This window comes from Hippichthys cyanospilos, chromosome 3, assembly GCF_059441005.1.
Source record: "Hippichthys cyanospilos isolate Australia breed blue-spotted pipefish chromosome 3, RoL_Hcya_1.0, whole genome shotgun sequence".
Lineage (NCBI taxonomy): Eukaryota > Metazoa > Chordata > Actinopteri > Syngnathiformes > Syngnathidae > Hippichthys > Hippichthys cyanospilos.
In genome coordinates this window covers 13,759,469-13,775,115 of record NC_142371.1, presented here as the reverse complement: position 1 = coordinate 13,775,115, position 15,647 = coordinate 13,759,469, and the positions used below count along the sequence as shown (strand labels likewise).

Here is a 15,647-nt window from a genome sequence, read left to right as displayed (position 1 = left end):
AAGTCAATTATTCATCACAGAGTCTGAGTTTTAAATCCAGTGTTACTCAAGTAGAGCTTGTGACTGGAACAATATCTTATTGTCATGCGAACCAATTATTACCGACACGAAAATGAATGTTTTTTTAGTTTAAGGGAGATGTTCAACACGTTTTTTCCATCTTGCTTTTATTTTTTTGTGTTTGTGAAATTTCTCTTCAGATTTCAGAGAAACATACAGGATCCCATGTGGCCTCATCACCTGCAGACACTGCAATTTAATGTTTAAAGACACAAAAGGCTACTGGGGACAGGGAAAGAGAGGAGAGCTCCTTGGATTCATATCAGACTTCAGTCCAAGGTGCTGAAGCAATTGCCTTTTTTGGAACTTGAATAAATACGCTTTGGACTCATGTTTTCTTATTTTTTTTGGAGTGGGTATCTGACAATAGAAAAAAGGATGTGTTCTTATTTATGGGAACTGAAATAATGTCCGTGATTGAGTCTTACAGTAGCCTACAATAACCAGTTAAGAAAATGTATGAAAATAGTAGTAGTGGTGGAACGAAGTTGATGCCAATAAGACAGGTGCCATTGACAGCATAGTTGAATGAGAGCAGTTGCAGATGACAGAAATATTGTTAGCCTAATTAACAAACCTGAGTACTAGGCACATACACAAAAACGGTCACATTTACTGTATTTTTTTGAAAAGGATATGATTCTAGATCACAATACTAAACTAGATTAGTGGCTGATCTTGTGGCTTTACCTATTAACCTATTACCTACCTACCTTTACCTTCACCTATTAACAGTATTGCTGTATTACCCCCCCCCCCCCCCCCCCACACACACACACACACACACATGCTTAGAGAATGCATAAAAAGGCATAGGAAAACACAGTTGTAATTCATCAAATGCTGAATTCATCAACAGCAATTGTAAGACGGTATGTAAGGGGGAAAATGAAGCTCAAGATAAGCAATGGGATAGACGTTACCTTCTTGTGAACCAAAGCAAATTAAGTATGTGTTTATGTGTGTATCACTTACCTTCTTGTGAACCACAGCATATTAAGTATGTGTTTATGTGTGTATCACTTACAAGGGATTGTGAGGGTAGATAAAGTACAGTACAGTTTCTGTCCTTTGAGAAAGAACCACTGTACATTCTCCATGTTATATTTATTTGTTGAAATGACAACTTGGAGGTATGACACGTTTTATAAATTTGCCTTGGCTAATTAATTAATTAATGCATATATCATACATACATACATACATACATACATACATACATACATACATACATACATACATACATACATGCATGCATACATACATACATACATACATACATACCTACATACATACATACATACATACATACATACATACGTGCAAGCATGCACGCATGAGTGCATGCATATTTACATGCATGCATATTCATACATACATACATAGATACATACATACATACATACATACATACATACATACATACATACATACATACATACATACATACATACATACATGTGTGCATACATGTATGCATACATATATGCATACGTGCATGCATGCATGCACACATTTACATGCCTGCATATACATACAGAAAAAAAAAAACTATTGCCCCCTCTCACCGTCACCAATCTATTTTGAAGAGGCATCAAAACATGCCTACAAGTTCGACTAATGATCATTAAGCCAATCAGAGGAGGGTTTTTTAACAACCTGATTTTACTTTACCCCGATGTCAACAAAATATGACATATAGCAGTGGAGCACAATAGACTAGTTACCAAAACCATCACTGGTCACCACCACAGAACAAAAAATAATAGGTGGCACATTCATTTGACAACATCGGAATTGTTTGTAATTGTCTCCTCATGAAGTTAGTGTTTTAAAATAGATCATACAAAGTACTGTACACCAAGTGAATTATCTCACTTTTGCTGCTAGTGGTTTAGACATTAATGGTTATGTTGATTTGTTTTAAAGGGACAGTACATTTAAGAAAAAATACTATACTTTTGTGAGCCACTATAAGTATGCTTAATATAAGTCAGAGGGCAAGTGAAGCTGCTTAGTGTGCTTCAAATTTGACAGTTTATGAATTAAAAAGCCAGCACAAACATGTGAGAGATAAGATGTGCACAGATTGGTCTTTATGCCATTCTTCCATGAACTAACAAGAGATCAATATGAGTTCTAATGCTTACAATGTCTTGTTTTTGCCATGTTCTACAAATGTGATGAATTGTTGCAATCAGTACACAATTTTATATCAGAACATGCGTTTTTTTTTCTCGCTATAAATGCGAACAACTTTTGATTCGAGCTACAATTGTACCAATAATATAAACATGAAAAATGGTACGTATATATTGAAAAAAGGGCAACTTTGAATGCTTTGAATAAAGATGTCAGCCACTGACTGATACTTCAACTTGACCAGTCAGCTGAAAGCTTTTAAAAACCACACATGACTAAGGCACCACTGTAACCCACAGTGTGTGGCTTTTACCATTACAGTATGAAGGGCAACCAGCATTTTTCCAGTAAAGACTGCTCTTGTATTTGCTTCTTGCCACCACATTTCTTTTGCCTTCACTAGATTCTCTCTCAACAAGAACAGCAAATGTCAAAACGTCAAAGGACCACTGACATTGTAGTTTACAGTGCATTCAAGTATTATGCTATGGATTTGAGTGTATTGAAAAAGTGTTCAGGTTACTTCGAAACTGTAATGCATTATTTATTACTTATTACTGTCATTACAAAGTCATTAGTGACATTACAATATTACAATGTACTGTATTTGAAATGTAATGCATTACACTACTAATGCATTACTTTCATTTTACTCTCACCAATGTAACTGGACATATGGATTTGCCATTCTATATGTAGCTCATTACGCTCATTACACATCCAGTGGAAGGTTAGCTCCAGCCAAAAAACAGTAGCAAAAGTGGCATCCCTGGGTGAAAGAACTATATACAGTATTTGCCTGCTTTGTATAATCCCCACTCTCAATCCTCCACATGTTTTCTTTTCACTAATAATATGCTTCTAATTCACTGCTCTAAATGGATTGTCAAATTACTGGTGCTATTTAGTGCAGTGTCGCTCACAAAGTGCACTTAACTATTCTATTCTTCTTGTCTTAATCTCTGACCAACTGAAAGTGATGGGCGTATGGCCAACTTGTGTACATATTTGTTCATTTTCAATAGGTCGTCTGTTGCTGCCTCACTCATCCAGGAAGTAAACATATTGCCCAGACTTTTCTCCATGTTTTTGGCGAATTTGCGGAAAAAAACACCACTTTTAGGTAAAAAATGAATTGCGTTAATTCACTTCTACCGAGTATAATACTACTTTTTTCTGTGTAATGCATTACACTACTGCATCACACCAAAAATGTAATGCATTACAGTAATTACATTATTCTTGTAATGCATAAATCCCAACAGTGAACTTTAGTCACATCCAATTAATTTGACAAATTGCGCTTTTGTCCTAATGTCCCTGTTATAGTTTCTATCGACAACGTGCCTCCTTTTCTGTAGCATTACAGAAGTAATTTTGATTGGAGTCCAATCCGGGATCTACTTGGCCTCATGCGCCCAAAGTCAAAATGGCAAAATGTGGGCAAAATGGGCTCTTGTCTTACTAACACAAAGCTAGTCCGGATAGGCTTCTGTTCACCCTTATGAAGATAAATGCTGAAAGAAAAAACAACAAACTCATGTTTGATGGAATTTATTTTACAGTTATTTGAGACAATCTCTGTGTGCATCCCACAGGAAAAAGCAAAGATTGCACACTACAAATCTCTTTGGGGCGCATCTGCTCAGAACTTAGTGGTAGAAAAAGTTCAAGAGATAAATACATAAATATGTTTGGTTTATGACACAGACATGACTTGACATCTGCCAACAATTCCTGTGGGTTTCATTGGCCATTGCCCCTTTGCCATCACTGAAATTGGAATGGCATCAAAGTGCACGACACTGTGTCGTTGTTACAAAGATTTGGAGGAAAATAGATTGAAGCGTCAAGTGGAAATATGATATACGCTCCAATGAAATGTCCTTGCACGCTCGCCAATCATAAAGAGTTTGTGGGCAGCAGGAACTCGTGTAATAATCCAAGCAAAAATAATCCCTCACACACTGACATTGACTTCATGTATTATTCAATACAATGCTTTTTCCTTGGGTATGAAATATGCTGTTTGTGTTTTCCTGCTCATTTTCCCTGAATGCCTTTGCATGTGAACTCCATTTTGCCTGTTCACATTTCAGCAGCTTTGGCTGTGGTACCGAAAAGGCCACTCCCACATTCATAGGCCACACCCCTTCCTGTGTATGTATAAAACATTGTGTTGTGTCTCTTGAGCACTCACAACCTGACCAGTGAAGCAAACCTCTTCACAACGTCCTCGTCAGCACACATGGCTGCAGGTAAATATCAGGAAAAAAATATTATTTTGTGTTTGTTTCTGGCTGCGTTTGTTTCAAACTGTAATGTATGCAATTGTCTTTTTTTTTATGAGTTTAACTACTTTGCAATATAGCATCTTTATAATTATCCTTCAGTCTGACTGTGTGCATAATGATACATTTTAATTACTTAAATTCATTTACATGTGAGATTGATAAGTGCCTTCTGCAAACCACTGAAACTAGACCAAATTTTTTGCAGTATCATTTAAAACAATCCTTCATTTTCTGATCAAGGCAGTTGGACACATGTAATGAGTATATAATTATGGTTCATTTTTCTACATCCTAGCTTAGCTTTTCAGAAATTAATGTTAAAAAAATCTTCAATAGTGGTGAAAAGGCTGGAAAGGAGAGGAGGAAAAATGAAGACAAGTGGTAATTGGAGGACTTGTCCACATACTAGCTCATACTTAACAACCATTTGAATAATAAATGAGTGACAAAGATCCACTGCAAAATACAGAAAAACATTTGCTTTGGAAGAATGACTATTTACATCACCGCAAAAGAAATCAAATACAGGTAGCTCATTTATTGATTTCAAGAAAAGCTTGATGGTATGTTTGAATCCCTCAATGTATGCAGTGCGCAAGAAGGGACATTATGCTTTAAGGGTCATTTGGTTCAAACATTTGGACCCCATAAATCTCTAGCTTTCAACTATTGTTGTTGTATGGCAAGGTTAAGACTTTTGCTCTATTGATTAAAGCGCTTTACTAATTTATTCCTGTCAGGGGTGACATGATAAATATTGACTAAAGCACATGGGCTAAATAAGAAATTAAAGACTATTGGTTGTGTTACCTTGGGATTCTGCTGACCCCAGCCTATATTCAGTGCGAGTGTGTGTGTGTGCGTGTGTGTGTGTGTGTGTTTGTCTGCGCGTGTGAGCACCTTATTGTTCTTGCACTACATATAGGGCTTTTACCTTACAATTTACTCTCAATCATGATTGTCCTAGCCTTTCAGCTGGGGTGCTTACATCTATTTAGGGGACAGACAGCTCAGTGGTCTTTAAGTACTGCATTCAAACTTTTTTTTTCCTTTTCAACCCTAACGTATTCCTGTAGGCATGAATGCAGTGATCTACGTGGTCATTTTGTTGGCTGCTGTGTCCAAGGTCTCCCTGAGTCTGCCCTCGCAATCCCTTGTAAGTGATACACACATAAATACAATGAGAAGAGCAGCTGCTTTATGACTTCGGGTAGCTTGCTTCTCTTGATGCAGCAGTCACATTTTGTCTTCAGGAGAAACCGCTGCCCACCACGCGGTAGTTGGTCACAAGTCAGTCCATGTAGAACTAGAAAAACAAAAATGAATACGCCAGCAACAATATTAGGATTTTTTTGCTTTATAATGTGTGGCTGCTACATTTATGTGAGCACGGGGGAATAAACTCAGCCATATGGCTACGGATTAGTGCTCGGCGATAATAACGATAAATTGCGATACGAAGTGACGCAAAATGCATATTGCAGTATGACGCTCAGTTAGCGCGTATCGGTTTGAAACACCTTATTTTCATATATATTTTTTTAATCAATCCGCTTCGGTTTGGCTTTCGGTTCATAATTTTTGTCATATTTTGAATCGTTTACATGTACATCATTCCAAGCGCTCAAAAACACACACACACACACACACACACACACACACACACACACACACACACACACACACACACACACACACACACACACACACACACACACACACACACACACACACACACACGCACTCACACACATTAAACATAAATTTTGCTTAAAAAGAAAACTTTGATACGAAGATAGCTTTTCCTTAGTTTCTTTCGTGTTGTAGTCATATCTCGCGCTTCCGCACAAGTGTTAAGTTATCCGCAGTAAATTCCTGTATGTGTTTCTCTAGAAGTGCAATAATATCCGTGCAGACATATAAACGAGCAGAAGAATCTCATGTTGCATCGAATTCAAATGGGAATTTTGAGATTTCAAGTTTCGTTTTGTTTCATTTCGTTTTATTTATTTTACGAGCAAAGTCATTTTCGTAATATGAAGAAAAAAATACCTGTACAGAAGCGACCGTATCTCAAGGTTTCACTATATTTGATAAATAATAACAATAGATTTCTTCTTGGTTTTTGTCGTATTTTTTTCACCATTCGCAAGTGATGTCATAGATCAGTTTCTTTTACGGTTGAAGGGCACTCTCCCCAGTGTTTTATGCTGCCACGAGTGGCAAAGTGATACATCTGTATCCCTGCCACATTCGTGGCATCTGTAAGAGTTTGCTTCATACTTGAAATGAGAAAAAATTTGGACATACTGCTTTTTTGAAAAAGAATGTTTAATGTGTGCTCATTGATATCAATGATGTTTGGCTTCTGAATATAATAAATAGAATTTGTCTATTCTAATAGTCATTCTGTTTACTTATTACAAACCTTACCGAATATATCGCAATACGTATTGCAATACGCCTTTGCTGTATCGCAATATATCGCAATACACTTTTAAGACACAATACCCATACCGCTACAGATGTGTTAATCATATCATATTAATCATAATATGGGCCAACACTTTGCAAATTGCCATGTGCGTTTTTGTCTGCCTTTTGGATCATATCAGTCATTTTGACCTGTGCGGCCCTCACACAGACCAGGTTTGGGTAAACATCATTCTTTCAAGCAGAGGTAGGGACCTCTAGTTCCTCGAGAGCCATGAGCCTGCCTTCGATGTCTCTCAAGCAATAGTAGCCAGCAAGCCTGTGAACCATCCTGACACTTTGATTTAGGTATGTTGGCATAGGGAGGCAGGCAGGATTTCACTATTGAGAAACAGGAGTTCCCTACGCCTGCTTTAGAGGCAGCTGATCAATTAACCCTTTACGTACAGGGTACAGTAGCCACTACATAGTCTAAACAGGCAAAACGGTGAAAGCGTATGTAACAGCCATTGCTTACGTTTTAACGTACCCCTAAATTTCTCAAAAATCCTGTAAACTCTTGTGTGCCTAATAATCGACGTTTTTATCTGTTTGGACCAGTGGGGTCCGCGTACCACCGGGGATCCGTGGCCTGACTGCAGGGGGTCCTTTAAATAATTCGGGTGTTTTGAAAAAGATATAGTCCATCTTTTAACATTTACAGTTTATGCCTGTTCGGCTTAGTTTTTGTTTTTTTAGCGCCGTTTCTGACTGCTGTTGATGCATGGAAAGTGGGCTGTCCGTGTACTTAGATAGAAGCCATTGTAACATCTAGGAAGGACAGAACTTTGGGTTAATGATAAATATATATATTTATATATATATATATATATATATATATATATATATATATATATATATATATATATATTAGTGTTAATTTCATTTTATTTTAAATTGTGAAAATATTCATGACTCTTCAATAGAGCAACCATTTCAACTAGTTTATTATATTTTTTAAAATGCAATAATTTTTAAATTTGTCCAAATTAGTTTTGTGTCTACAAATGCTTGCTAATGAGTTGATGAAGCCAGGAAAGCTAATGTGTTTGACTAAATAACTGGCAGCAACCTTTTTGGGGGGAAATTGACCCAGTTCTTTAGAAGGAGGTGTGCAATTTTCAATTTTTATTTTTTAGACTTCAGCATAGCTGAAAAGTAACAAATATACTTGTTGTCCAATTGAATGTGTTGCTGAATAAAAATGACAAATTTGCTTTCTAAAAAGGGGTCCCTGACTGGTTTAGAGTATCAGCTGAAAGCGGTTGCTGTGCCCAGTAGTGGGGTAAAATAAGACACACACACTCTCCATAGAATACTTTGGGGATGCGCCTGTCTTATTATCCCCAGATGACACCCGACAGACCTGATGGGGAAGACATTGTGTCAAATGGCCCATCATACAGCCACGCACGGCAGGTCCGCTCCGCTGGATCACTCCCCTCAGGACAGCAGGCCAACAATAAGCAGCCCCCGGAAGACGCAGACGAATATAACACCTTGAGCCAGCTCCTGGTCAGACTCCTCTCCAGGAAAGGTGCGTGAGGTTCTGCTTTGCGAGCGTGCAAAAGAACAGAGAGGATATACTTAATCCCTCCAGTTTCCTCTGCATCCAATCATGCTGTGCTGCAGTGCGGCCATCTGGCATTTGCAGCCTCCATTATCCTCCTTGCGCCTTCCTTCTATGATGGCTTTATTTTCTTTCCATCCCAGACTTCACATATATTTAATTCCCTTTTATATCACCGCATACAGTATCTTGTCTAAGTTATCACTATGGTTGAGTGGGTCATGAGTGTGCTACCCCCGTGTATACATTATTACAGAGGTGGGCATATCGTCAGCAATGACGGACTGTCTGTCAGTCCGTCGCCGACGGATGCCCGTTTTACCGACGAATGACAGATAGAGATTATATCGGGTCTAATGTCCGTCAGCCCACCATCCCTTTTTTGCTCAGTGAAATATAAGGCAACTGACTTGGAGGTTTATCTGCCATATTCCTGCATCTTTATCGTACAAACTGCAATCAGCCTGCAGTCAATGTGACAATAGTCACTTTGCTGTACCACCACGCAATGGAGAAATATGTTGAGTTAATAAACTGGGCTGCATCAATTCACTACTTGTCAATCACAGCTATATCTCAGCTGACTTTACCAGAGATGTATTTGTAGTTGCTCCCTGTCTTAGTCCTGGTTTCAGTTTCTTGCTGATAAGAGCATTCTGGGATGCATTTCAAATAACTGATGAATGCAGACCATATTTAAATTCTTTCTTTAGTTGGCTCTTGGCCAGGATGTGCGAGATTTTTGAGAAGTTTTTTAAATCCCTAATTAAAAATGTTTTTTTGTTGTTTTTTTTTAAAAAATAAATTCAACCTCAGCAATACAGTGGATCCCCGGGGTATGACATGCCTGACTTATGTTTTTTTTCAGCTTACGACGTGACCTGCGTCGTTTTTTTGTCTGCTCTTTACCATATCTTTCCCGGTTTACGACAAAAACAACTGTCTTGACCCTAGGGGTTGACTGCATTTGTGTTGTTTTGTCTGCATCTTCAGGCATTCTTAGGTAATTGCTCTTATTTTCTGGTCACGTCAAACTGCCTGCGCTGCAACGCGTCACTCAGAAGCTGGTCTGCTATTGGTCGACGTCACTGTCAAAATTACGGCATGCTACAGACTGGATCGTGTCTGAGTGCTTAAAATAACTATTTATTGTGCATTTTACTGCTTAATTCAAACTTGAATGGGTGAGTCATGGGTCCAAAGATTGCTAGTGATGTTAAAGAGAGAAGTAAGAAGATGATTTATATGGAAACGAAGCTGGAGATTATCAAGAAATACGAAGAAGGCTAAGCTAGCCTAGGCTAGGCTACCCTCACTAGGGAATATGGCCATAACAAGCTCATCACATAAAGGTAAATAAATCCTTTCTATAATTTTTATGTATTATGATTTTTAATTGTATACATGTATATGATATATACATAGCACTTACTATACTATTTTGATACCATTTTTTAATTTGTATATACAATTTTGATGTTTTTACATGGGGTTTTACATGCATTAGCGAATTAACATAGGTTTGGATTGCCCGGTATATGGCGAATTCTCATGACAATCCCAACCGCGGAATGAATTAATCTCGGAAACCGGGGACCCACAGTATTTGATTTCACTTGTAGTGTATGTGACAGATGAAATTTAGACAAATTTAGAAAAATGTTATTGAAACTGTCTTTATATTTGTAGGCTAGGAAGTTATGTTATTATGAGAACGACAGCCACTGTAGAGACATGCAAAGCCTGATAATGTTATCCAGTGGATATGATTGGTAATTGCACTCTCATGCCTAGGTGTACTATAGCCTAGGATTAAACCCCTTAGCTGGCTTTGTTTTTGTGCTACACTTACATTACTGTGTTGTGATTGAATTGCGGTGTAACTGTAGAACCACAGATATATTGTTACCTCTAAGTGTAAGTACCAAAACAGAAAAATGAATCAGTATGAGTGCAAGACAGAAGAAAACCAGCACCTGACAAATGACAGACCAGAAAAAAGTCAAATGTCGCTCTCTAGTGGTGATAGAAGGTTGGGCAAAAATACAAAAATACACTAATGGAAAAGCATTACAGTACTTCCTACTCCTTTTATTAGACAGCACTTTTGCATGGTCACGCCCATTTAACATATTGACAGCTATGGGATGTTCAAATGATGTGCATTTATCGTGTATTCTTGAGTGTGCCATGTGAACATCCAACTTCTCTAAATTGGTCCTAAAATAATTCACTTAACTCACAATTGTTTATCCATCTAAATTTGACGCACGCTTGTCTTCGGCTCTTGCAGGCATGCCATACCAAAGCAGATCATCCATCACAAGCAGAGCCAGCGGTCTAGCGGGTGAGCACAGAATAAGGTCCCAAGATTACGAAGGCTGGATGGACTTTGGCAGACGCAGCGCAGAGGCATTAGAATACTCCTAAAGCCATGGCTTCCTTTCTTTCTTTCAGTGCAGAGCTAGTCATCAACATTGCCAAAAAGCTACAGTAAATGTCCTATCACAGAGCTCAAGAGGCCAAATGTGACAGTTAAGCCCAAAGTGATTCAAAATCTTGCATAATGTGTACATTTTTATCTAGCGATGGTTGTAATTGACACAAGATAGAGGCAAAAGACATTGACAAGTTCTCACCAAAACTACAAACTATTTGTCATTTTCAGTTGCTATGTTTTTAAAATGTATTTGCAACCCCGATTAATTATATCCCTAATGTTGAGGTGGACATCAGCTACACTATTCTATGGGCTCCTGATCATGTAATTTCTGGTTGAGTGTATAATGGAACATTCTAATGATCAAAATAGATTTAAAATGGATGAGAACATGGATTAATCACATGTATGTACCAATAAAAACAAGAAAACTGTTGTAAAAAAATACGATTCGTTAAAGAAAATTGCCAGGGAATTATTATATTATTTTGGTTTAACTGTATTGTATAGTATCTATTTAACAGTGGAAAAAACATTTAATAAATACTCCTGCAAATCTGCAAATCTTTTTAACTACATGAATAAAACATGAAAACCAGTTTATTTGTATTTTCTTTCCAATATGCAGATACTGTATGTCAGTGGCGGTCCATGCATTTCACACATGTCACTTAGTGATTGGGCCCCTCATGCGCACTCATACGCACATACACAGGCTTTTTTTCAGAGCATTTAAACATCAGTAAACCCGCATAAGCAATCAAATTTATCATTATACATGCCATAACCTAGAATAAGTCATAATCATTTCAAATTATTTGTCTACGAAGTTTTATGAGCAGGCAAGCTTTAACAAGATTGTACAATAAATTACAGATAGCAATTTAATATAAGTGTCATGTTTGTGCATGGTGAGTTGAGTTGGGACGAGGAAGGAACGGGACTTAAACAATGCAGAAAAACTGAGAAAGATGTGGCTCAAAAGGAAGGTTTTAACAAGGAAATGAGGCAGAACCGAATGGGAGCAAGACCGGATGGACAAAGTATCACCCGACAGATGGACGAAATCAAACTAAGAGAACGCAGACAATAAAGGCAGACGCGAGTGGAACGGAAACATGAACAAAACCCCACAACAACAAAAAGCCAACCAAACATGACAATTGATTATGAATGACATAAAATGACAAACCCATGTTAACTAACCCAAAGCGGCTGTCCCCTCGTTATTTCAGTACAAAATCCTTTCTTTTTTTTCCTCAAGACTTTCATGACTTGCTTGTAGAGTTTGTCGTCGCGTTTCATTTCCAATAATAAATCCTTTTGTATTAACATGGACACCAGTGCTGAAAGTTGCATCGGTCCAATTTCCGTTTTGCTCTTCTTCAGCCATTGTTGGTAAAAAAAAAAAAAAGTGCACGCGAGCCTGGCTTTGATGTATGCTAAAGCTATAGTTAGCTGGTTAAGCAACATGTTTTTTTCTTTTAATATTTTTTAAATAACTTTATTTAAAAACTAACAAAAATATGGGCCCGTACACAATACGTCATTGCACACTGAACAGAAGCCTTCTAATTGTTCAAGCGAATGCCCAAGCGCCTCCCAGCTAAGCAGACATTGAGTCTGCCTGGAAGTCTGCCTTGCAACACACGTTAGCTGAATTCTAATTGGCTAAAAACTGTACACTAAAACGCCAGCACTTGTAACAGTGTAACCATATGGATATGATATGAAAATAACAAAATATGCAGAATAATTTTATATTACATTTAAAATGAAATTGACTTTTATTATAGTTATTAAAATTGTTAGAGTTTATTATAGTTGTAGGAGCCACTGTTTTTCTCTGTAATTATTCTAATTTTCTTTATTGATTTTCAACCATGGACAGAAAAAGCAGATGCCAACGAGTAGCCTCAACTACAGTACAACCCATGTTCCGCACCGTTTTATCTCACCCCCACCCTTAAACTCACCCATCCTGGGCCCCAACACGATACAATACAACGCCAGGTCGTTGCACACCTACAATCACACCACATGCATTCAGGGACACTGTGAGATGGGTGATCGGGGAGTTTCCACTTCTACAAGATGAGCCTTCGAGCTAATAAGGTTGTAAAGGCTAGAGCTTGTTTAAGGGGGCCAGACAAATTCATGTCAGGAGGAACCCCAAAGATGGCTGCGAGCGGTTCAGAAGGAATGGTCTGACCATATGCACGGCTGAGTGTATCGAAAATCTCCCTCCAAAACACCGTTAATTTGGGGCAGTTCCAAAACATGCGTACATGGTTTGCAGGAGAGTGCCCACATTTATTACAAATATCAACAACTGTTGGGTAAATTTTTGACAATCTCGCATTCGTGTAATGTATTTTATAGAGTATTTTACACTGGATAAGAGCATGTCGGGCGCAAATCGATGATGAGTGAATTAGCCCCAGGGCTTGGGACCATTCTCTCTCAGACAAGGTCGATTGTAGTTCATCTTCCCAGCTTCTTCTCATAGTGGAAATTGGTTTGAGAAGTATCTTGTCAATTACTTTGTATAAGACTGAAATGCATTTACTTTGAGGTCCTACTTTAAGAAGAGTGTCCAAACATGTTTCAGGAGGGCTGTTAGGGAAATGAGGGAACTGATTTTTGTACATAGCGATAAAAATTTGAGTTCGCCAAGTCGAACTTCGTTGATAGGACAGAGAAAGAAGCAAAAATGTCACTCATAAAAGTCTTTCACCGCTCTAAGGCCTTTGTCATACCATAACCTGAAAGCTACATCTGTGTTTTAGGGCAAGAAAATAAAGTTCTTTACCAAAGGCATCAACATGGATGGTCCACACAGTCCAAAATGCTTCCTAAATTGCCTCCAGATGGCTATGGACTCACAAACTATAGAGTTGTCTCCAACAAGGGTCAAAGGCAGAGGGAGTGCCGAAGTATTGACAGTAAAAAATAGCGACTAGATGATTTCTCAATTTATTTGTACCCAAGCTGGCAAAGAAACCTCCCCATTGTGTATCCAGTATAGAAGTTTTTGTATGTTAGCTGCCCAATAGTGTTGCCTGAAATTTGGTAGCGCGAGACCACCGTCGCTATTGGAAGATTGCAATATAGACTTGCGGATTCTAGCAGTCTTCCCACCCCACAGAAACTGAGACATAGCTTTATCCAGCTTGTCGAAAAATGATTTCTTGAGGAGGATGGGGACATGCTAGAAAAGGTAAAGAAATTTAGGAAGAACTGTCATCTTGATTAAATTCACACGTCCAGCAAGGGATAGGGGTAAAGAATACCATTGTTCAAAGTCTTTCATCGTGCCATCCAACAAAGATAGAAAGTTCTTGCTGACCATTTCAGACATAGAGGGAAAGAACAAGGTCCCGAGGTGTCTAAACGCTGTCTCCATCCATCTAAAAGGTATCCCCAACCGAGGAAGTATCCTGGCCGAGGGATTAAGGGGTAAAAGTTCGCTCTTTTGAAGGTTCATCTTATAGCTGGAGAACTTGGCATATTGATCCAGTATGTCAAGGAGTATCGGGAATGACCTCAAGGGATCTGAAATGTATAAAAGCAAGTCATCAGCATATAGAGAAACCTTTTGTGTTACACCTAACCTCGTGACACTTTGAACTCTTTCCTCGGAACGCAGCCAAATTGCAAGTGGCTCGATGGCAAATGCGAAGACCAAGGGTGAGAGAGGGCAGCCCTATCTCGTACCCCTTCCTAGCGGGAATGGTTGTTTGTGTGGACCGAGGCCGACAGAGACAAATACAATAATCTAACCCAATGAACAAAATCCTCACCCAACCCAAATCTGTTGATCACGTCGTAGAGTAAGTTCCACTCAACACGGTCAAAAGCCTTCTCTGTGTCTAGCGACACAACCACTTCAGGTACTGAGGCGCTTGCTGTATGTACAATATTTAAAATACGTCGTGAGTTATGATGAGAATGCCGACCAGACATGAATCAAGTTTGATCTATGGAAATTATAGGAGGTAAGAAACGTTGTAAGTCGGAGCGCCAGAACTTTGGCGAGAATTTTTAAGTCTACGTTCAAAAGTGAGATCGGTCTATAGCTACCACATTACAGCAGATCGTTATCTTTTTTCAATATCATAGAGATCATGGATTGAGACAGTGTCCCGGGGAGTCGGCTACTCAAAAAGGCTTCGTTAAACATCCCCACCATCATTGGTGCTAAGAGGTCAGCATTGGCTTTATAATATTCAGCCGAGAAGCCGTCCAGGCCTGGTGATTTGCCCGCACTCAGAGATTTAATAGCTTCTTGCACCTCAGTTGCTGTGATAGGACTGCTTAAGTCTTTAGCAGCTGTCTCTTCCATCTGATGGAATTGAATGTTTTGGAGAAACTCGTGTGCCGTCGGTGGCGATCTCAAGGCATACAGGTCCAAATAAAACGGCACAAAATCTTTATTAATTCCTTCTGGGTCTGACACCATTTCTCCATTTTCACTTTTCACCCGTTATAAGTCTTGAGGTTGCTTCGGCCCGAGGTTGACAAGCCAAAAGCCTCCCGGCCTTCTCCCCCGATTCAAAAAAAATGTTGTTTTGACTTAATGAGCTGGGCCACTGCTGCAGTGGTCGTGGTAAGATTGAGGCTAGCTTGCAATTTCACACGCTCTGTATAGAGACTGGGGTCTGGATTT

At 38.7% G+C, this 15,647-nt stretch overlaps 1 protein-coding gene across 1 annotated transcript; it reads left to right on the top strand.

Moving 5' to 3' along the window:
- Positions 1 to 4,393: 4,393 nt before the first annotated feature.
- Positions 4,394 to 11,576, top strand: LOC148425819 (cholecystokinin-like). The gene is made up of 4 exons (XM_088411153.1): positions 4,394 to 4,460; positions 5,573 to 5,652; positions 8,319 to 8,505; positions 10,832 to 11,576. Exons 1-4 carry the CDS (start codon positions 4,451 to 4,453, stop codon positions 10,966 to 10,968), a joined length of 414 nt encoding a protein of 137 aa, XP_088267279.1. The 5' UTR covers positions 4,394 to 4,450; the 3' UTR covers positions 10,969 to 11,576.
- The last annotated feature ends 4,071 nt before the right edge of the window (positions 11,577 to 15,647 follow it).

What these genes read in the sequence shown, in the direction of transcription:
- LOC148425819 (XM_088411153.1), top strand. An exon ending in GTCTGCCCTCGCAATCCCTT is followed by an intron (nt 5,653 to 8,318) that starts GTAAGTGATACA and finishes TATTATCCCCAG; the next exon opens with ATGACACCCGACAGACCTGA. An exon ending in CAGACTCCTCTCCAGGAAAG is followed by an intron (nt 8,506 to 10,831) that starts GTGCGTGAGGTT and finishes CGGCTCTTGCAG; the next exon opens with GCATGCCATACCAAAGCAGA.